We start from the raw sequence: 24,328 nt of genomic DNA on the forward strand, positions 1-24,328 counted from the left end.
TAGTGTACATTAATTGACATCAGTTTTCATTATGACATTTCCATATGTACATCAATGTACTGTGGCATATTCACCTGCTTATTACTCTTCCTTGTCCTTACTCTCTCTCTCCCTCTCTGCACTGCCTTCTCTCCTTTATCCCTAATAGTCCTGGTTCTATTTTCATGTTTTTCTATTCAGTTGGGAGACAGAATTTCTTCATCTAACCCAGGCTGATTTCAAATTCATGATTCGTCTCTGTCTCCTGAGCATTGAGATTAATGTGGCTGCACATCCACATCTATAGACCAAAGCAGTCTTACTTTTTCAAATAGTTTTATTAAGACTATTAATGTAACACATTGTTTATTAACTGAAGATATATAGTTCACTTTGTATATTCACAGATATATGTAATTATCACCAAAGGCAATTTTAAGAAATTTTCATCACCTCAAGAAATCTCATCCCTTTCAGCCATGGCTTTACACCCACTATATTCTTCAACAACAACCAACCACTAATTTGCTTTGCAATTTGATGGAATCACCTATTGTTTCCATTTCATATGAATAGAATCATATTATTTATGGTCTTTTGTGAATGGCTTCTTTCGCATAGCACAATATTTGCAAGACGCATGTGTGGTGTAGCCTATAAAATACTTCCTATTTATGGCAGGTAATATTCCATCATGTGGATACATCATATTTTGATTGTCCAGTCATCAGTTAACATGTGGATTATTTTCAGGTTTCAGTTGTTATGGATATTGGTGTTCTAAACTTTCAAGTAAAGTTTATAAATATTTATTTCAAATACACACAAATATAAAATTAGAAGTAAAATTGCTGGACCATTGATAAGGTTGTATTTAACATTTGGTGGAATTACCATTTTGCATTCTCACCAGGAGTATGAATGTTTTTATTTCTTTTAATCCTTATCAACACTATTATTTGAACTGATAATTTTGAATATATGGAAATACTTGATTTTTTATATTAATATTATACATTCCCAACTCACTGAGTATATATGGTAGTTTTAATATCTTTTGTAGTGGATTCCTTATGATTTTCTGTATAAAAGCATACCATCTGTGAATAAGGAACGCTTTGTCTGAATGTTTAAGTCCCACCAAAATTCATATATTGGAGTTACCATTTGATAAAAATAAAAGCAATGTCCTGGGGGTTAATTATGCTTGAGAAAAGAACATTATTTATTATTAATATTATTAATTATTTTAGTGTTAGGAATAAAATCTGGAAGCCTTGCACATGCTAAGCACATGTACTAGCAGCCCCTAAGAAAGAGCAATGTAAAAGAACAGTCATGTTATAAAGGCCTTGTTTTCCCTTCTACCATGAGAGAGTGGTTAGTAGGCATTACAAACCACAGATTGAACTATCGCCAGATACAGAATCTGCCAGCACTTTCGCTTTTCTTTCCCCAGCCTCAGGAACTGTGAGAAAATAAGCTGTTCATAAAGTACCCACTATATAGTATTTGAATATAGCAGTCTGAACAAACATGGGGTCATTTTACTTTTTTTTTCCCTTAAACAGGTGCTTTGTATTTCCTTTCATGGCTGACGTTGGGGTTGATCAAAGGGAACCATCTCTCCCAGGGGGCATCGGGGCAGAAGTAAGACTTTTCAAAAAAGCCTTTTTTTTTTCTATCAGAGCCTTGCTAATGTTGGTGACAGGCCTTTGCTGTAACTGTCCCTTTTAATGGTTATCTTTCTGGAAATAAGCTAAAACGTTGGGTCCTAGGATGGTTTGACTCCTTAATTGCAATAGCGAGGGCCTCCCATGGTGCCTGACTCCTTCGAGTGGAGGAATGTTAGCTTACAATCCCCCCTTGAGCAGCTGGCTGGACTGGCCTCATGGAAGCTTAGCTGCTTTGAATGCTTCACAGATATTTTAAGAAAGCTATACTGTAACCGCAGCTGTTTGCGCTGTTTGCTCAACTCAGGTTCCAAAAGGCATTCCTCTGACAACAACTCTTTTAAATAGCTAGTACAAGGTGTTTTTTTTTTTTTTTTTTTTTTAATTTTGCCGTCATAAATCACAGTGAACTCTCGCAACCGTTTTGACTTGGGTCTGATGAGGAACACCTCACCTAATACCCCAGCAGAATGCCTGTAACTGTTGTAAACAGCCTTTGTATGAAGGACTTTGCTCTAAGCAATTCCAGCAATCCTTTATTTGCATGAAAGGCTGTGCCATGATCAGTGCAAACACCCTCGCTGCCCCCTGGCACCGCCACTTGTGACTATATAAGCAGACTGTTGGCGCGCTTCGTAAGCCAGCTAGAAGACAACCACCCAAGCTGCAGCACTATACTCAATAAGGGCTTCTTCTGTAGTCTTTTGATCCTTGTTAGCACACCAGGCAGTGCTGGGAACATAAAGAGCACATTCTGGAAGCAGCGGTGAAGCCGCAGTAGCTGTGAAAGCAGAGGTGGAGGAGGGGCTGATGTAGAGTTCCACTGGGGGATCAGAAGTGGGCTCGGAGGTAGCCAAGATGAGGAAGGCTGCGAAGAATTGAAGATAAGATGGCGAAGAATTGAAGATAAGATGGCACGGGCTTCTCTTGCAGGCAGAATTCTAGGGTGCTACCAAGTCTTAAATATCAAGGATCCTGAAAGCCTAGGTCTAAGAGATGTAGCATTAGTCTCTATAGGAGCTGAAGGTTCCAGTGCCCAAGACTGTTAAGGAGTTGTGTCTCTAAGAGATTCTGCACTTGACTGTATGTTTGATAAATGTGTTACTTCGACTAATAACCACTTAAGTAAATCTAACTAAAGATAACATAGCTTTAGGTTCTCTCAATGAGAAAACGTTGCTACTTATAAATTGGTTTCTTTTGCACGCTTCGCTAGAAGTCCCAGGCAATAAAAAATACATGACTAGGCAACTTGGTTGCTGTGGCTCACTCCTACTACTGGAATCTGAGGCCTGAAATGCAGCTACAGGGTTGCTAATACTTAAAACCTACACACTGAACCTTCTACCTGAGTACTTAGAACCATAAACTCCTTGCTTCTGAAGGCCGGAGCAAAAGGTCATTAGCTCTAAGGCCTGAAAGGATATGCCCACAAGACTGCCAATCCAACCTGTAAGATTTGGACTTCAAAGGACCGGGCTTGCCAGTGTTAGACTAGACTCTTCTCCCTTACCCACTGTTTGTATCCTGACAAAGTAGAAGAAGCATAGCCATCTAATTGGTAACAGAAATGTGAGTCATTTTCTAGTCACTGTTGTGTTGAAGCTTTGCATGTTTTTCCTGAGTATTTTTTTGTTACCAATATTTTGAATAGCATAATCTCCATCAATTTATTTTCACTCATATATGACTCAGAATAAGCCATTTTATTTTTTCCTTTAAAGAGGTGTTAGTCTATGTTGACAATATTTATAATCTATACCTTTCAGTTTTTTTCCAGTTTGTCATCTGGTACCTGCTTTTTTCATACCTTTCCATTTACTAACAAATTTCATAGCTCCTTGGAGTTGATGCTTTTTTCAGAGAGAGTTTTGTTATGTAGCCCAGACTGGCCTCAAACACTCAATTCTCCCACCTCAGTTTTTGAGAGTATTGGGATTAAAAGCATTTCCCTAGCTGGCAAATAAGACATTTTAAATATTTCACATCCATTGTGTCTCTCCTTCCACATGTATGTCTTATTGTTATTTCTATATGACTAACTGGATTAATTCAGTCAAAAGCTGTGCCCATACACACCGTGAAACCAGATATATAATCCCCCAGGAAGCAAAGCGTTGACTAAACTCATAGCTACACTGAGATAAGGGTAGTTTTGCAGAGATCTGTTTGACCGTCTTTTTCCTTGACCAAGTTCAAGTATCAAACTACACTAATTGCCTGCTAATTGTTTTATTGTTTCCTACAATACCCTGGAGCATAAAATGCTCAGATTTGTTCTGATCTCAGGAGAGATCCACCTAACCTTGTCTTTTGGTTGTCTCTGAGAAACTAAAAGGCATATGGTTTGGTCTTCATCTCTGGTGACTATCAGGGTTCTCCTAATTGTTTTTCAAAATAACCAGTGCTATGCTGACATCCAATATGCCATGTCACACCAACTGATTCTCCAAGACAAACTAGATGACTGCTGAACTCACTCTGTGCCCTGCTTTAAATCAAGTACCCTCTTGGCATTGTGGCATAACAGAAGCCCTAACAGAAAGGGTCTTCTTACCTGAGCATGGTGGTACTTGCCTTTAATCCCAACACTTATGAGGCAGAGCAGGTGGATCTCTGTTTGTAGCCAGTCTAGCCTACAGAGTGAGTTTTAGGATTCTAGAGCTATGTATAGATACCCTGTCTCAAGATAAATAAATGAAGGACCAACAGGCAGAGAACTCCAAATTGCCCCCAGTGCTTCAGCTTCACTCGGTTCCCTTGTAGATGAAGACAATTTAATTGCCATCAACTGGTCTTCTGTTCGATTATGCAGATCTGCCACTCATTCATCTGCCAGTTCCTTCAACTGAACCCTGCTGGAGCTTCCCCTTTGCTTCTGCAACTGGAGGGAACTCTGAAGCTTTGCTCCCAAACCTGTGGTACCCACAATGGTCTGCTTCTCCACCTTTTCCCCGGCATCTGGTTTGGGTTCCTTATCAAGACAGACTATACATTTCTACCAGCCTTCTTTCAGAATACTCTGAAAATCTCTGGCCTCCCTAACCCCTTGTAGTCAGTTTGTAACAAAACCCTGGCATCAAAAAGTTGCTTGTTAGTAAGGGCAGACCCTACAAGTTGAAAGTTTTATCGCACAAGACTTACCTCACTCTTCATAGACACACTGCAAATGAGGTTCTCAGGCTGCTCCTATTTCTTCCTGGGTTACTACCAGTTTGAATGGTCCCCTGACCTCTACTTCAAGATAATTTATTATTATTATTATTATTATTATTATTATTATTATTATTATTAATGTATACAGTGTTCTGCCTGCATGCATCCCTGCAGGCCAGAAGAGGGCACCAGATCTCATTATAGATGGTTGTGAGCCACCATGTGGTTGCTGGGAATTGAACTTGGGACCTATGGAAGAGCAGCTGGTACTCTTAATCTCTGAGCCATCTCTCTAGCCCCCCAAGATAATTTTTTCAAGTAACTCAGAACTCATCAAAGCATGAGGCGGGGAGAGGGAGGGAGGGAAAAAGAGAGGAGTAGGAAGAGAGAGAGAGAGAGAGAGGAGAGAGAGAGAGAGAATGAGGGAAATTCAGGATGGAAAAGGCCATGGGGAGGGGGGCAGAAATATCAAACACGAGGTTGCCATTAGAACTTTGATGGTCAGATCTATTCCTGAAGACAGTTACAGGGTATGGAGAAATAAAATCGGTACTGAAGAGGAAGCTTCCTCTCTGTTGGCTAGCTTTTCATACAGTGAACGCTGCTGTGCGAGCTACTGTGGGAGTGGGGTCATCAAGTCTTACTCAGTTGTGAACTCAGTGAGTTACAATCATTAAAGAATTTTACCAGCCATTATCTGTTCATTAAAAAAATAGATTCTACAATAACCAAATGAAAGACATTGATATTTGGGGTAGACAATGTGTTCGTGTTTAGGCACCTATACTGACTTTCCCTTGGGGTCTTGACAAGATACATCCTTAGCTGCAGCCACTAAGAGCACCTGTGCATACTCACTACTTTCCTTTATAAAAGGTGGGCCTTGCCTGCCTCCTGTCTCTCTCTCTCTCTTTTTATTTCTCTCTCTCTTCCACCACTCTTGTTCCCAGGAACTGGTCTCTTCCCCCATCTCTGACCCTTTCTCTGTCTCTTTCAATGCCCTTTCTCTCCCCTCTTCTAGTAAACCTCTTATGTGAGCCCTATTATATGGCCTGATTCTTTCGTTCCATTTTTAAATTATAACACAGTGTACTAAAAAATGGATCACAGAAGTTCTGTGCCAAATATATTACATACCTTGTCCTATATGTGATTTCACATGTAATGGACAAATCTATAATTGTACAATGCTCTCCTTTTTCTATCACTGTGCATTTGATTTCTATGTGCATTATGAACCATGCATTGTAATCTTATTATTTTGTCATATGTAATTATTTCTGTTTAGCAGCATCCTTGAGATATAACTTGTGTGCCATATAATCCATCCACGTAAATTGCATAATTCTATAGTTATGATACATTCATAATAAAGTAGTCCAGGGATTTCTTCTCTACTGAACATGGTGGTACATACCTTTGATCCCAGGACTCAAGAGGCAGAGTAAGATGGATCTTTGAGTGTTCCAGGCAGCCACAGCTTCATAGTGAAAACCTGTCTCAAATAACAAAAAAAAATACAAAATAAAAATTAAAATATTGGGCATTGCCATTCTCTATTTTGCAGAATGTTAGAGAACAGTAAATAAATGGGGGAAGCAGCTCTATTCTGATACCTCCCTATATGCATAAAGTATAAACTTCCAAAGAGGAAGAAAACCAAAAATAATAAACCTTCTATTTGCTTTTCTGCGTTCTCTCAAATAAACTCACATCATAGTAAAAGAACTTAAATTCGGTCAGTATACCTAGACAGAACCTCATCATACTCCAGTGACTTCTATCTTGGTGCCAAAGGTCAAAGACAAGTAACTGTCTAATAAGTAGGCGAAGTGGACTTTATCCTAGGCAACTTTATCTTCCCTAAACCCATCAAAATTATTTATTGATCACCTGACAGTCCCTGTTTCTCCCCTCACTCTTAGAGTTTTCTAAATAGGTTTTTGAAAATACTATATACATTTCTAAGTAATTTTGAGCTAGTGTGCAATCACATTGTTATAATTTCCTCTATGCTACTGCTTTTTCCATTTTGTACATTAGTAACTTTATATGATTCTTCTCCTAGTTAAAATCTCTTTGTCAGTTTAGTTCAATAACTTGAAATGGATAGAGAGAAATTTTTCCTTTTTTCTACAATTCAGATGGGCAACCATAACCATTATCTAATTTTAGTGCATTTTCACCATCTCCAAAAGACACCCCAACAAGATTATCTTCCATTTATATACTTCTTCTAGCTCCAAGCAATTCCTAACGTTTTCTGTCTCTATGAACTTGGTGATATAACTATTTGTTATGAACTGAACAATATGTGGTATTTTGTAGTTGTCCACTTTCACTAAGTATGATGGTTTTAAAGTTTGCCAACATAGAAGCATATATTTGTTTCATCAAACAAATATATTATTTGTCTATTTATGATTTGATGGACATTTCCCCTATTTTTGACTATCAGCAATGATGTTTTAATGAATATTTCTTTATACTTTTATATGTTTGTATATTTTCGATTCTTTTGTGTTTATACCTAGGAGTATAATTGTTTGGCAGTGTGATAACTCCATGCTTAACATTATGACAAGCTGTCAATATATTTCCTAAAGTGAATACAACATTTTAAATTTGTGACAGCAAGATATGAGGGATGCAGTTTTTCTCCATCCCTGTCAAAGTTTATTTTCCATCTTTCATTTTAGTTATGTTCTTTTGTATGATATTGTGCTATGTTTATGGTTCTGATTTGAATTTCCATAACTGCTAATAGTGTTGAACTTCTTTTTGTGTGCTTATATTGCCAATAAGGACAAAGTACTACTATTTTATGATGGAAGAAGGAAAGGTATCCTTTATAACGATAAGATTATGATGATTGGATTGAGTAAGCAGGAGTTAATAACCATTTTGGACATGTCGGCTAGCATGCACACATCAGACGACAGGAAATAAATCCAACCAAATTTCAAGGGACCTTCTACTTCAGTAAAATTTCTAGGAGTCCAGGCTTTTTTCCTTCAAATAAATTTTGATCTTCCCAAGATGGAGCTTCTGATGGAAGGTATTTTGCCCTCAGAACACCTTTTGATGAACATTTACTTGGAAAACAAGTATGTTCACATCCTTTGTCCATTGGGAGAGAACTATCCACATATCCATAAGGATGGGACATATTGAGATATTTTTTCTAAATTGAAAGGTAAGTTGTACCTGGTCCCTTCTACGACCAAAAAAGAAGAACGATACTTAGTGGGCTGTATTAGTTACTTTTCCTGTCACTGCAATAAAACACTACAATAAAAGCAATTCAAGGGAGAAATTGTTTATTTTGGCTCACAGTTCGAGGGCTCAGTCCATTGTGGTGAAGAAGTCACAGAAGTAGGAGCTTGAGGTGGCTCATCCCACTGTGTTTGCAGTCAGCATACGTAAAGAGTGATGAAACCTAGTGCTCAGCTCCCTTTCTCCACTGTAAATGATATATGATCCTGGCCTATGAGATTGTGCTATTCATATTCAGGGTGGTTCTCCTAACTCTGATTTACCTAATCTAGATAATCATTATCAGACATACTTAGAAGATATAGAATCTAAGAAGTTCCTCACAGGTATGCTTAGAGGCTTGTGCTCTAGGTTATTTTAGATTCTGGTCAGCTAACAATATTACTCAACACTTGGGCCTATTTGGTACTCAAATAAGCAAACACATTCCACACTTGGATGTGTTACCCTATGCTGCTGTTATTTTTATGTTGCCCAGAAAGCTGTTAGTTTTGAGTGAGGTCTGGAACAGGAGAAGACTCTTCAACAGTTCCAGACTGCTGAGTAGAATGTTCTGCAACTTGGGTCATATCACCCAGTAAACCTAATGTTATTTGAGGTGTCATTGGCAGATATGGGCTTATTTGGAACCTTTGGCAGGTTTCCATAGGTGAATGACAGAGGAGGCTGCTGTGATTTTGGAACAAGGCCTTGCTACCTTCTACAGATAACGGTTCTCCCTTTGAGAAGCATCTCTTAGCCTGGTATTGGACCTTAGTGTATACTAAATATTTGGCAATGAGTAATCAACTTACCATGTGAACTAAGCTGTCCATAATGTGCTGGATATTTTCTCACCCACCAAGTTATAAAGCTGGACATGTACAGCAGTAATCTATCATTAAATTGAAGTGGTATATATATGAACAGGCCCAAGTACATCCTGAAGGCACAAACAAATTGCATAAAGATGTTGTCAAAACATTTTTTTTGAGCTCATGATTCTTATTTTTGTAGTAATGCTTTCTGTCCCTAAGCATATACTTATGACTTCATGGGGTGTGCTCTATGATTAGTTGACTGAACAAGAGAAAAAACTTAGGCTTTGTTTATATATAGTTCTGCATAATATGAATGAACTGCCCAGAAATGAACAGGTGTGACATTGAACCCATTTCTGGGAAAATCCTGAAAGATCCTGGTGAAGGAAAATCTTCACAATGGGCAGAATGAATTATTCACTTGGTTATGCATTTTTATTGGAAGGAGAAATAAATGGCCAAATGTGTGATGATACTGATTTACGAGGTTTGGCTGGATGGGTATGACATAGAATAATGGTAAAGTTGCTGAGAATGACTTTTGGGGAAGAAGTATGAGGACAGAGCTCTCCAAAAGATGTGATGAAACTTGTGTTCTTTATAAATGCTCATCAAAAAGTGTCCTAAGGCAAAAGCTACATCTTGTGAAGATCTAAATTCATTGAAGGAAGACAGCCTAAACAAAGGAACTTTCTGTTCTTCAGAGGCAATTGTCTAGGGAACTGCTTTTGTGGGGACAGCATACCAAAGATACCAAATCTGTGATGCAAGGGGATCAGGGTATACCTCAAGTTGTCATCAGAAGTTGGTAGCATCATCCATACAGTACTGGTTTTACAGGTATGACAGATACAAGATTTAGAGTGTCATGGGATCCTGCTCCACCATTTCAGAGAACAAGTGAGACCAAAGGATGGATGGCAGCGTCTGAGTCCTTACAGTGAGGACTTTGAGCCATAACTGCGTGACACAGTGAGGGTGAAATCTAAATTGTAGTAAAAATCCAGGACTGGAGATGTAATCATGGGCTATGCAATAAACTTCAGATGTGGAGAGGAACATGCCCAAGAGAGAGGCTTTACTTAAACCCTTTGGACTAGAGCTTTCAGATATGGTATTTTCCCTAATGAATTATGAATTTGATTTGCTTTGATCCATATATAAAGAGGCTTATATTAATTATAAACTGTTTGGTCTATGAGCTCAGGTTTATTATTAACTAGCTCTTACAACTTAAATTAATCCATAGTTCTTATCTATATTTAGCTGTGTGGCTTGGTACCTTTCCTCAGTAAGGTATTCTCATCTTGCTTCCTCTGTGTCTGTGTAGCAATTACATCTCTGCCTTTCCTCTTCCCAGAATTCTCTTAGTCTGATCACCCTGTCTATACTTCCTGCCTGGCTACTGGTCAATCAGTGTTTTATTAAGCTAATATTAGTGACAAATCTTTACAGTGTACAAGTGCATTGTCCCATAGCAAAAGTAAAAAAGTAGATTTAGGACCAGATTTAGGACCGATAAAAGGACTCTAGTAACTTCAAGGTCACTTTCAAGGTACTGACATGAGATTTAGGATTTAAACAGAGGAGGAGTTGGAAAAAGAGATATGTAGACGTCAATAATCTTGGTCAATGTGTGGTACAATTGATCATGGTCTCCATTCTGGACTAATAATCATATTAATATCTCCATTAAAAGACTAATAATCATATTAATCCTGGCATTACTTGAGGAAACCAATCATACCATATACAAAAGTTATTTGGGGCTGTAGCCTCCCCAACATGCATGAATGCCTTCATATGAGGTTGCTCTGTCCTCCAGTGTTTGTTCATCCTGGAATCTAAAGTGATTTCAGGGCTAAAGCAATGACATCTTTGCCCCTTTAGTCTTAAATGGGAGTGAGACAGATTTAGGTAGAACGACATTCGTGAATATTGTGTTTATGCAGTCAAGCAGATGTTTGAACCAAAGTAAAGGAGACAGACACAAAGTGAAGGCAGAGATGTCAGACATTCTATTTGTAGTCATTTTGTGGGTCCAAGTAATGAGTCAATGTTTTTGGTTTTGTTTGCAAAAGCCATTTCTTGATGCCTGTAATACCTATAAGTTATTTGTGTATCTTTGGGAGTAAAATATCTACTTACACATTTGCACATTTTCTTCTTGTTGTTACTGTTCTATTACTGTGAAAAGACACCATGACCAAGGTACCTTTTTTAAAAAAATATGTAATTGGGGCTTCTTTACAGTTTTAGAGGGTTAGTTCATTATTATCCTGGCAGGGAGCCTGACAACATGCAGGCAGGCATGGTACTGGAAAAGTAGCTGGGAGCTGACATCTGATTTGTAGGCAGAAGACAGGTACTGATGTGGGTTTTTGAAACCTCAAAGCCCACTCCCAGTGACACACTTACTCCATCAACTGGGGACCAAGCATTCAAACATATGAACCTGTTGGGGCCATTCTCATTCAAAACACCACACTCCCCAATACACATATTTTTTAAAATGTGGTGGTGCTTGGATTGAACTTAGGCCTTTGCATATATTAAGCAGGGGCTCCTTGACTGAGTTATATACATAGAAATTCCCTGTCCATCTTTAAAATTGAGTTATTTGTATTTTTATGATTCATCAGAGTTCTTCATGTGTTCTGGAAATTGGTTTTAAATTTGGCAGTATTCTATTCCATATTGTAGCTTGTCTTCTCACTTTTTGAAAATTTCTTTTTGAAACAGTCTTGCTATGAAGCTCAGGCTGTCCTCAAATCTGCTGTTTTCCTGTCCCAGTTTCTGAGTGCTGATATTACAGGCATGTGTAACCATACCCAGATTATTTTCACTCTCTTTCTTCATTTTGATGAGGTAGAGTGTATCTTGTTTTGTCATATATGTGTTATTTATCATGGCAAAGAAAATTTGTCTGAATTAAGGTCATATATATTTATACCTATGCCAAGGTTTTAACTGTTACCTTTGTATTTCATATTCATGCTGAGTTCTCTTTGATGGATGATGTGATATAGTGGGTAATGTCTTTCTATGGTTTTCTGAAACCTATAGAAGAGATATAACCTGCCTACCTCATGCATCCTACACTATATTTGAAAACGGATTTGATTAATGATTGTCTTTTGTTCTGTAACTATAAAAGCTCATATAGCCACGTCCATATTGAAACATGTTATTCAGGGCAAACTGAATCTGTGTTCTGAGGACATGGTAATTCATATTTGGCTCAGAATAAACTCCTTTGTTCCTTTTGAGTTAAGAGTTGTGTTTGTTTTTTTTTAACCAACAGTTTTAGAACCTGAACATGTGACTCCAAGGACAATCTACTTGTACTGTAGAAGTTACCCGAATTGGTGTCAAGTGCCAGCATGGTCCCTTTGTACCCCACTGTCCATATTATCTGATTGGGTGTGTATTGATGAGTTCTTTCAGGACCTGACACTCCATTTAATTTGGTTGATATTTTATTGGTTTATTCTGAGTTTGTTGTTGAATATTCGAATATTATTTTACTTGTGTCAGAGCATTCAGGTAGCACAATTGTTTAGTTTTGTTTTCATGGCATTTGTCTGCTAGTAGTCAAACATTTTCCTCTGGTCAGTTTTTAATACATAATACTGTGTTTTTCCTGGTCCCCTTCTGCGTGTTACAGCCTTGACTATTTAGTTTAGAAAATCTATAAGCACCTGATAAATAAGGGCATTAAAGAGGCATTTGTTCCTCTCAGCCCAACAGAATGAATATCTCAGGGGGAATCTCCAGGACATGAAGCAATCTTGTAGGTAAACCCAAGCAATTTACTCCACTCCTAGATTAGAAGGAACCTTGTTATTTCAACCAGGGAAACACACATGAGGCATTATTGCTCAGTGTCTTGAATCCCCTCAAGTTCCCATATGCATGAAGTGGGAGGAATCGACATTGGGAGGACTGGGATTTTCCTGATCTAAAACATTGTTGGATAATTACGGCAGTTCAACTTTCAAGTCTTTGGAAAAATGGGAATATCTGACACAAAACAACATGGCTTTGTGTTTCCCTAATTAGGGAACATCGAATATTCTCATTTTCCCCCATGCTAAACTAAAAGTTCTAGGCAGTAGAAAAAGATATATGTGTGTATGTGTGTATATATGTATGTATATATAATATAAACAACTTACTTAGGTAGAATTTGATGGTGAAATTATTAATTTATATAAAACTAAAAATATTTTGAAAATATCAAAAGAAATGTTAAAGAATAGAAAATTAAAAAATCTTATAAGCTGTGTCAGAACTCAAGATGAATTCTGAAGAACTGAATTTTCCAACCTCCTATTGTCTCTTAACCTCCTCTGATCTTCCTCTTTCCTTATCAACCTCCCTTCTATTCTCTTCTGTATTTATTCCCAAGCAGAACGAAATTCTGCATCAAATGTAAAGATAATGCTATGGCTTTTTACAAGAAAGAGCCTACAGGGAGGAGAGATCCTGATACTATCTATGCTCCCTGGACTGGGCTGAAAACTGTGATTGTGGCGTTTCTGGAGTCATATCAGGGCACACAGGAATTTGCTAAGGAATATCAGATGACTGTAATGAGTTACAAACTAGAATTCCTGAATGTTTGTTTGTTAATTTGAAATTTTCTTTTCTAAGAATGCCTCACTCTCTGCAGCTTAGCTTTTAAAAAATAAAGAAAGATCGCTTCCATGGATATCCTATACAATAAGCTTCTCACATTTTATTTTTATTTACATGTAAAAGATGTAGTTTTCTAACCTTATTTCTCTTAAGAGTTTTACCTTTGAAAATGCAGATTTAGGATTAACAATTACTTAGTACTATGGAGGGAAAAAATGATCAATAACCTGACTTTTTAAAACTGTAAAGTGTTAAAACTACATAAAAGCTACAAAAATCTTTGTTGTTTGAATTTTTGTATAAGACTATCTGTACATATTATCTACATATGTGCTTATTATATAAATTGCTTATGTGATACAAAACTGCTTGTAACTAACTGCATGTCCACACAATTGAAATCACTAAATCAGTGCAATTTTCTTTTAGTTCATAATGTAAGAGGTTAAACTTGGCCACCAGAACAATATACCAAGTAAAGGGATGAATACTGGTGAGGGGCAATTAGAGGAAAGTTGTTCATTGTGACACCACTAAGGGAACAGATAGAGAGGTCCAGTAACCCCAAGTGTGTCTTCAGAGTAATAACGTGAGCTTTGAAGTTAAAGAAATGTCACAAGGCACAACGATTTCCGCAATTAAACAATCTGAGTGAAGGTATAGTCTCTTTAATTTTTGTTAGAGTTTCTTTCGGAGATGATTACTTTGTTGTTCTTGAAATACAACGCGACTGCAGGTTTAGGATAACTGAATTCACTTTTTTTGCAGCTTTGAAGGGTGAAAGAAGTTAAACAGATCCCTCCTCAATGGTCAGCGTGCCCAAGCAAAGAACTAAGCAGGAAACCCCAAAGACAGGAAGCAAACACGAGTGAAGGCAGAGGCACAAGACTTTTATCCTCCTTTTGTTTGTCTTTCAGCTGTGTAGTGGCATTTCATTTATACCTTAATAAATAATACTTGCCTAGGGATCAGAAAAGTAAAACAGCCACACTGGTCAGTCTCGCAGACTAGGCAGCAATAAAACGCACCTTTAATCCCAGTAGCCACACTAGCTTGCCATAGGAACCAGGTGGTAGTGGTGCACGCCTTTAATCCCAAAACTAGAGAGGATTATAAAATGGGAGGAGACAGCTCTCAGTCTCAGTCTCATTCTGAGGTTTCCTGGAGGCAGGATTGCCATTACGGACTGAGCTCGAGGTAAGAGTTAGTAGCTGGCTGCTTTGATTTTCTGTTCTTAAGATTGAACTCCAATATCTGTCTCTGAGTTTTTATTAGTTGTGCTTCAGGGCTGGAAGGAGAAGTTGATATTTTTGTAACAAGGTTGATCTCTAAGTCCCTGTTATAAAATTATTTAAATCCTAGATAAATGGTTAATTTAAATTAATTAATGAGAGAAAAGAGACATATTTCTAAGACCGTTAAACATATTTTGTCTGTGTTTCATATATAGTTTTTATTTTTACTAAAACATAGTCACTTTGTCAAGAAAAAAATTTTCTAAACTTCACAAAAAATATGACAGAAATGAGCCATTGGGGTACAAAATAAAGTTATAGATATTAAGCACATTTTTGGGTAAAGATGGTTAAAGGAAAAAGGAGATGCTTTTAGATGAGAAAGGGTTTCCCATGGTAGAATAAAATTTTGTGTTAAAATGGAGAAGAAATTGGGAGTGTAAGAATGTGTGTCAGGATCGAGCCAGTGCCATGCAGCAGCTGTCAGCCCATCACAGACACTGATAGGCACCCTACCCAGACATCGTCCTGGAAAGGGAGTTTGTACCAAAAAGGGGTCATGTCCGCTTCCCCACCCCCTTCTCTGGATTCAACCTAGGGATCAAGGAGTCTGCATGCAGGCTTTTGCTGTGAACCTTCCCACTTTCAGAGAATAAGAACAGACTTCTACATCTGTCACTTGGGCTCTGAGTCTCTTTAGAAACCCATCCTCCATGCTGTCTGTCTCATGAATATTCAGAATAGCACCATTCATAGGAGCTAACTGTGAAAAAATATAGATATACATAAAATGATTAATGGATTTATCAAATGTATCCATTGTAATGGATGCACTAATGTAATGTTCTTAGACAGTGAAAAAGGAATGAAAGACCATACATGTTACTAGCACAGACGAACCTTTAAAATATTATGAGTAAAGTAAGCTAATTACAAAAACTCCACATGCTTCATGATTTTGTCAACAACAATATTCAAGTCCACAGAGACAGAGGGTAAATTAGTGGTTGCCATTAGCTGGCAGTGAGGGTTATCAGGAGTGGGGGATGGGGATGCATAGAGACTGTGAATGGGTAGAGTTTCTTTTTTTGGGTGCTGCTGATGTTCTAAAATAAGCTGTTGGGGGAACAACTTTGTGAATGTATTACACACTAGTGAACTATGCACTTCTTTTGTTTGCAATGCTGAGGGATTTCACCTCCCAGGCAAGTGTTCTGTCACTAACTGAGCTACATCTTCACCCCCAACTGTACACTTTTGTAGGCAAGCTTTAAAGAATATAGATAAAACTTGTATTTAAATGTGTAATAAATTATTTCCATTCAAGAATAAAATATTGCCTTTCCAGGGTGGGAGAGTCGAACAGTGTCAAAGCAAAAATCACTGCTCATATCTTAAAGGGAATAAGAGATAATTTATTTTGGAGCCATTAAAAGTGATTGTGGAACGGCAGATTTAGGTTACCAAAAATTCCATGTTCCAATGTGGAAGCAGTTTCATGAAGTTTTATAGATTAACAGAACAAAGAAAGTCATAAACCCAGGCAAGTTAAAAAATACAGTAGTGGGTCCATTAGAAAGGTGGTTACAGCAAAATGGGGGAAGCATTTCTTTGTTTGTTCTCCTTTGCACTTTTTAAATTGATTTATATTGAGCTCTACATCTTTCTCTGTTCCCCTCCCTGCCTCTCTCCTTCCCTTCAATTCTCTCCCATGGTCCCCATGCTCCCAGTTTACTCAGGAGATCTTGTCTTTTTCAGCTTGGGGGAAGCATTTCTACAGGCCCAAGATGCTATCTGATGACAGTCTTAGCTTTTGGGTTGTTGGAAGTTGGTGGTCTGTTAATATATTTCAATATACTTTTTATCTTTTTTTGGTCACAGGATATTTTTTTCTGACAAGGAATGAGTCTTGAGTGGTGGTGGAGGCTAAAGCTAGCCCCAGATAAAGTATTTAGGCTTTGGAGTTGCAGTTCCAACCTCTCCACAACGCTCCACTTCTAATCAGCCAATCGGTCTCTGCAGACACAGCTTCTTTTCAGGAGGTCTCAGTCACAATTGTAATCAGTCTTCCCTTTGGAAATGGTACCATATTTGGGACCCATCATTGACCCCAGCGTTTGGCATAATCCAAACTCAGCTATAACGATAGTCTGATCAGGCTGGCAAAGAATGTCAATATTTTTGATCTTGTTTTAATACTATTCCTGTCTCTATGGACACTTTATGCTTGAGCCTATTGATCAAAGGCTCACACTGAAGGTTAAGAAGAGGATCTGAATAACACCTGCAGAAGGAAATAATTTCTACCTGCCATCTATTGAGTTTCTTCTAGAGTGGATGTGCCTAGTGGGTTTCATTAACTGAGTACAGACATGGATTGTCTAGATGGGAATGTGCCCCATGTGTACATTTCAATCTCAAGACCCACTGAAGCCAGGTGGTGGAATTGCACGCCTTTAATTCCAGCACTCAGGAGGCAGAGGCAGGTGGATCTCTGTGAGTTCGAGGCCAGCCTGGTCTGCAGAGCGAGTTTCAGGACAGGTTCCAAAGATACAGAGAAGCCCTGTCTGGAAACAACAACAACAATAACAACAAAATTCAAATGAGTAAAAAACTGATAGAACTTTAGTCAGGATATCCACCATGAGAGAGCCCTGTGGCTGTTTCTTTGCTGCCGTTCCTGCCTTCTCTGAGATGCTGCCGTAGAGCAGTGGCGATGAATCTGGTCTCCTCAACACTGCCTCTCCAGAAAAGCTTTCACTGACAAATACTGCTTTCTGGGAAAGTTGCTTAGCACAGGGCTCTCTCCTGAAATGTGAACTCTAAAACTTTGCTAAGATTATAGACACAAGTCCTTACTTGAAAAAGTAACAGAGATATTCTTTAAAAGATTACAGCCCAGGGCTGGCTCAGCTATTTTGAGAGTTGAGGACAGAAAATAACTTCCAATTTACATCATAATGTTTAGTAACATGTAACGAAAAAGACACAAGGCATTATTACATGGTATTCTATGAAGGAAAACACACCACTACAGGTTAAGTATTCCTTGCCAGAAATGCCTGGGCCCAGAAAGGCTTTAGGCTGCAGAGGGCTTTGTTCATTTGCCTTGTGTTTGGAACCCTTGCCTAGGCTTTACCTGTTGAGCATTCCTAATCTGAAATCCAAGATACCTAAAAATGTACAGCGGTAAGGTTTTATGCATACCCTTTTAGAGGTCAGATGGGAGTTAGACTGAGCCCTCTAGGGAAAGAAGGGAACCAGAAGAGCCTTAGGCACCATATGTGCACCATTAAAGATGGGCTATTTAGAGGGAGTAAATATATTTAGGGCGTCACGGTACGGCAAGGTTGATAGAGTAGTATTCAAAGATTCACACCTCATCTCAGCTGCCTGAGTTGCTCCTGGGGAACAGGTGGCAGCTCTTCTCAGCTCTACTCTCAGGTGACAAGGTTCAGGGCTCCTGCTATTCCACACAGCCATACTTAGCACGCCGTCTAACGTACTGTGCCATCCTATGAGGCACGTACCATCCCCATTTCATAGATGACAAGATTGACTCTTACAGAAAAGGATGCATGATAAATGCCAAGTTCATTCCTTTAGCACCAAGGTTCAGAGCTAATACGAGTTTTGCTTATTTTACCTGCATGCTAGGCGTTTTAAATGTATTCATTGCCACTCTAAACTTCTTTAATAGTTTACTTGCTTAATTTTGCTTTCTAAAAATTATTATTATGGCAATCATGATCTGTATTCTATAACATAAAAAGAGCAATAGGATATGACAGGGCCCAGAAAAAGGAATCACAATTTGAACTGATCTGGTTACAACCAGGAAAGATTGGAAGTGGGAAATCAGCAGGGGAATATCGGGAAGTCTCCAACCACCTGATGGCTGAGTACACGTGGGATCTATTCAGGTTTGTCCTGTAGTGATAAACATTGTTAGCATTTTAATGTACATATTCATAGTTTTCTTTGTGCTCAGTAGCATTCTGCAAACATATTTACTTTTTATATAAACAGGCTGATACTGTATATATAGTTCTGGAAACGTTTTATTGTTATTTTACAATGTACATGCACAAGGGTGAAAATCCTGTACTAAAAGACAGAGAGCACTGTAGTTGGGTCAAAAGGCTGCTGGTAAGGACATTGATACCTAAAGCAGAGTTTCGGCTGAAGGTTGAAGCACAGGGCCTGGTAAGTATCTACCAGGGAAAGCAGAGCCAGCTGTGTTCTTTTTTATCTGAGTAATCAGAATCAAAGGCGAAAGGCATTAAAGGTATGGGATGTCATGTAGGCCCCTCTGGCCCCTGCCTCCTCCGCCCCTCACTCCCCTGACTCCCCGTTGGCCCCTGGGGACTAGAGCATCCTGAGCATCTCTTGGCATCCAGTGAAAACCTCCCATTTTCTGCCTCTTCCTCAGCTCTTCCTGCGCCCTGGTCACATCTGCACACTCTCTCATCATCTCCTCACTGCTGACATGCCTGTCCTGTAAGTCCTCCTGGGAGTTCTTGGGAGAATCGTCTGTCCCCCTGTCTGTTTTTCGTTTGGCTTTCCGGGGCACGTAATCTTCAGCAGGGCGCTTTTCTGCAGCCCGCGCCTCGCTGGCTGACTTTGCCTGGGAATCATGCTTGCCCTCCCCTTGGCGCTTGCCCTCCCCTTCAGACTTTCCCTGCTTTTCTGACTTCCCCTCATCTTGTGGCTGTCCCTGCTCATCGGGCTTTGCCTCCTCTAGCTTGCCCTCGCGCGCTGGCTTTGCTTTCTTGTCCGGCTTCTCTTCCCCATCTGACTTTTCTTCATCGTCAGACTCTACTTCATCTTCTGGCTTTCCCTCCTTTTCCAGCTTCCCTTCGTTTTCACCGCGGAGTTCTTCCATGGCAAGATTTCCCTCCTTTTCTTGTCCTGAGGGTAAAGGTGGGGAAACGGGAAGAAAGGAGAGACCTGAGAGACGGAGATACCGGCAGAATACAGGCTTATTTACATCTGTCTTCGCATCTGGCCCTTTCGTGGGGTCCCCACGTCTTAGCCCTCCAACGGTTTCTGCTTGCACCCCTCCTCCACCCTTGAGACAGCCATGCCATGACAGGTTCTGCCACCTTCTCGGTGTTCTTTCAGCCCAAGCTCTGTGTCTCTTGCATGGGACAGCTTGGGAGGGGACTGGCAGTGGGGTCCCAAATCGTGCCCCTGTTTCCATTATCCACTGACCTGCAGGGATCCTGGGCAGGTCGATCCTCCTTTTTAGATGTCACAATGCGCTGGGAACAACAGAGGGGCAGACCTGCAGACACAGCACAGGGGCAGGGGCTGTGTGGTCAGTAAACGCACAGAGACTGGGAACCTGTCCTGCAGCCCATACTCATCACCCAACCTTTTCCTCCGTCACCCCCCCCCCCCGCATACCCCAGCCGCCATTTCTTCTCAGGCCTTGGACACAAAATCGGGATGCTCTCCTAACTCCGTTTTACTCTGCGCTCCCCCCTCAGCCTCTGGAGGCAGCCTGCCCCACCCCCATCCTCCCTTTGGTCCGGGTCAGTTTGTCTTCATAGCCTGGAGTGATCATTTCAGAACACATCTGCGCCTCACCGTCGCACTGCGGGCCCCCTCACCCCCTCCCGCTCTAAAACGGATCAGGAGTGGGGTGAGGGAAGAAAGCCGGCTGCGGGGTCCTCCTTGCTCCCCGTTCCCGCCCCGCTCGCATGTCCCCTCCTCACCAATCTCCCCGATTCCTTCCCCCTCCCCTCCCGCTGCTGCTGGTTCTAGCTGCCACCCCCACCAACCCCTGTCAGGCTTTGCGGGCAGAGCCAGACTTTCTGTACTGACCTGAGGAACCCCTGGACAGGCCTGGGCGTCTTCTCCGGCTGGCAGAAACCCACTCGCAGCTGGTCTGCTGCTTAGGGCAGCTCAGGGAGCTGGTTCTGCGCGGGTGCCAGGACCAGACCGCAGGGCGGGCAAGCGGACGTGGGGGCTGGTGCCCACGTCTGCGCCTGGCCGGTCACGTGAACACCGCGTCACCCAAGCTCGCCCCCCCAACATGCCTGACCCATCTCACCCTCCACCTCCCTAGGGGACTGAGATGAGGACTGTAGGAGGTGTGTATGTCAAAACCAAGAGGTGCCTGGGGAGGTTACGGGATGCTTTACCTGGGGCATCTTTGATATACACGCATCTCTCTCATATACGCAGGTTACAGGTGGGACAGCCTATCAGAAATGGTATTTGACTTTGTCTATGGCATTCAGCTCTTGAGCCACAATAGCCTGCTTTCAAATCAAGTTAGGGTACAGTAGCACGCACCTGTAATCCCAGCACTCACAAAGTTGAAACAAGAGTTCAAGGCAAGCCTTGGCTACAGTGAGTTCAACGGCAGTCCAGCTATCACCAAGACTCTAAAGTAGCCCAGCCAGCCAGCCTGAATATAGTGGCTTGTGGAGGTGCCTGCTGGGAAAATGAGCTGCATTCTTAAGTGTTCCCTAAGGTTCTGTTCTAGGCATCTTCTGGTTCACATGCTCTCAATTTCTGTCTGAGCTCATTCATTTGGCTCAAAATACTGATGATTCCCAAGTACACACCTCCAGGTTATTTCTCCCCAAGTATCAGACCCCTGTTTTGCTTTCTCTTCAGTAATACTAGGAGGCTGTTCACCTATACCCCTAGAAACATAACATGTTATTTTTAATTTCACGGACACCGTAGTTGCTTGATGAAATTTCATGCTGTTACATTTCATCTCGTCTCCAGCATATTCTTGCAGTATAAATTCTTTACTTAATAGCCAGCCAATTGTCATCTCAATTATCAAATCCGCTGTTGTGGTACCACAGTGCCAGTGTTCAAGTAATCATTGACTTGCATAATTGTGGTCCCAAACATAAAGTTTGTAATGATTGCAATTCACTTCTGTTAAATAAAAGCCATAAAGTGTTTGTTTAAATGAAAAAAAATGAGCTTACTAACTTACTAACTAAAGAAAAAGTTCCTATGCCTTGGTTTCTAAAACCATTTGACTGTGGGGGTGTGCTGAGCATGTGCAAGATTCCGAGTCTGATCTTTAACACCAAAAATAAAATGATAAAAAATTCATCTTTTATTCATGAAATTGTGAGGAAACAAAGCAAGGTTCATGATAGTTTTAGCGCTGCATCTCAAACTAACAACCCCAGTGACCACAGAGCATGGCAAGGGGTTTAGTAACTTATAAGAAAAGACATTACGTTATAGTGCTTGGGACTAATCCAGTTTCAGATACCTGTTGTAGGTCTTGAATCTAATCTTCTGTGTATAAAGGGGAGCTGATGTGTCATGGGTTATTCACCATAAAAGACTGCTTAGACACAGGTTTAAGCCAATAGAAAGTTTTTATTAGGTGGCCAGAGAGTACACTATGTGCTCAGGATCCCAGTGTAGCTCTGAGCCTTTTTCAAGGTGAGCCTTTAAGCAGACAAAAGTTATACATTCAGGATGGATTACTTCATTTAACAAGAACACTTAACAAGAAGCAGAACTACAGAAGTCAAAAAACAAAGTTAGTAAATGTAGAGTCTTTCCCCCAACTATGGACTTTGATGGATTAGGTCTTTGTTATAGTTTTGGCAGGTGGTGCTGTTTACAAGTTGAATTTTCTGGTCTGAATGGTACTTCCACCATGGAGTCAGTTGTTCTAAGGACTTGGAACCTACTAAGATCTGGGACCCTGTTACAAATGTAGTGGAATTTCAGAGAATCAAAGGCAAAGAGAAAAAGAATTAAAGTAGTTTCAGAAGTCCCATTTATTAATTGTTTCTCTCAGCATCTGTGCTACTGGGGTTGTATTTAGAAAGTGGTCTCCTGTGCACCAATGCATTCAAGTGTACTTCCCACTTTCTCTTCTATAAGGTTCAGTGTGACTAGCTTTATGTTGAGGTCTTTGATCCATTTGGACTTGAGTTTTGTACATGGTAATAGTTATGGGTCTATTTTCGTTATTCTATATGTTGATATCAAGTTATGCCAGCACCATTTGTTCAGTATGCTTTCTTTTTTCCATTTTATATATTTTGCTTCTTTATCAAAAATCAGGTGTTCATAGGTGTGTGGATTAATATCTGTGTCTTTGATTTGGTTCCATTGGTTCTCCTGTCTGTTTTTATGCCAATACCAGGCTGTTTTCAGTACTGTAGCCCTGTAGTAGAGTTTGAAGTCAGGGATTGTGATGCCTCCAGAAATTCCTTTATTGTACAGGATTGTTTTGCCTATCCTGGGTTTTTTACTTTTCCATATGAAGTTGAGCACCATTCTTTCAAAGTTTGTGAAGAATTTGAATCTGCGAATTGCTTTTGGTAAGATAGCCATTTTTCCTATGTTAATTCTACCTACCCAAGAGCATTGGTGATCTTTCCACTTTCTGGTGTCTTCTTCAATTTCTTTTTTTTAAAGATTTAAATTTCTTGTCATACAAATTTTCCACTTGTTTGGTTAGAGTTACTCCAAGATATTTTATGTTATTTGTAGCTACTGTGCAGGGTGATATTTCTTTGACTTCTTTCTCAGCCAATTTATCATCTGTGTACAGGAGGGTTACTGATTTTTTGAGTTAATCTTGTATCCTGCTACTTTACTGAAGGTGTTTATGAGTTGTAGAAGTTCCTTAGTAGAATTTTTGGGGTCGCTTATCTAAACTATCATATCATCCGCAAATAGTAAGAGTTTGACTTCTTTTTTGTTTTGTATCTCCTTGATCTCCTTTTGTTGTCTTATTAATCTAGCTAGGACTTCAAGAAATACATAGAATAGATATGAAGAGAGTGGAAAATCTTGTCTTGTTCCTGATTTCAGTGGAATAGCTGGGAGTTTCTCTCCATTTAGTTTGATGTTGGCTGTTGACTTGCTGTGCTTTGCCTTTATTATATTTAGGTATGCTCCTTGTATCCCTGCTCTCGCTAAGACCTTTATCATAAAGGGATGTTGTATTTTGTCAAAAGCTTTTTCAGCATCTACTGAAACGATCATGTATTTTTTATTTTTCAGTTTGTCTATATGGTGGATTACATTGACAGATTTTTGTATGTTGAACCATCCTTGCATCTCTAGGATGAAGCCACCTTAATCATGGTGGATGGTATTTCTGATGTGTTCTTGGATTTGGTTTGCCGGTATTTTATTTAGTATTTTTGCATCAATGTTCATGAGTGAGATTGGTCTGTAATTCTCTTTCTTAGTAATGTCTTTATGTGGTTTGGGTATCAGGGTAAGCTTCTATAAAGCAAAGGACACGATCAACAAGACAAAATGACAGCCTACAGAAAAGATCTTCACCAACCCCACATCAGACAGAGGACTGATCTCCAAAATATACAAAGAACTCAAGAAATTGGTTATCAAAGAACAAATAATACAATAAAAATCTGAGTACAGACCTAAGCAGAGAACTCTCAACAGAGGAATCTAAAATGGCTGAAAGACACTTAAGGAAATGCTCAACATCCTTAACCATCAGAGAAATGTGAAGAAAACAACTCTGTCATTCCATCTTATACCTGTAAGAATGGCCAAGACCAAAAACACTGATGCTCCAACTTATGCT

General features: G+C 39.8%; 1 protein-coding gene across 1 annotated transcript; it reads right to left on the reverse strand.

Annotated features, from left to right (window-relative positions):
• Nucleotides 1-18,803: 18,803 nt before the first annotated feature.
• Tceal3 (transcription elongation factor A like 3) lies at nucleotides 18,804-20,753 on the reverse strand. The gene is made up of 3 exons (XM_087902802.1): nucleotides 20,590-20,753; nucleotides 19,975-20,047; nucleotides 18,804-19,671 (listed from the first exon to the last, which is right to left on the reverse strand). The coding sequence occupies exon 3, from the start codon at nucleotides 19,643-19,645 to the stop codon at nucleotides 19,043-19,045; it is 603 nt and encodes a 200-aa protein (XP_087758928.1). The 5' UTR covers nucleotides 19,646-19,671; nucleotides 19,975-20,047; nucleotides 20,590-20,753; the 3' UTR covers nucleotides 18,804-19,042.
• Nucleotides 20,754-24,328: the final 3,575 nt, after the last annotated feature.

This window comes from Myodes glareolus, chromosome X (genome assembly GCF_982192425.1).
Source record: "Myodes glareolus chromosome X, mMyoGla1.1, whole genome shotgun sequence".
NCBI lineage: Eukaryota > Metazoa > Chordata > Mammalia > Rodentia > Cricetidae > Myodes > Myodes glareolus.

What these genes read in the sequence shown, in the direction of transcription:
- Tceal3 (XM_087902802.1), bottom strand. Translation starts at nt 19,645, where the DNA reads ATGGAAGAACTCCGCGGTGAAAACGAAGGGAAGCTGGAAAAGGAGGGA.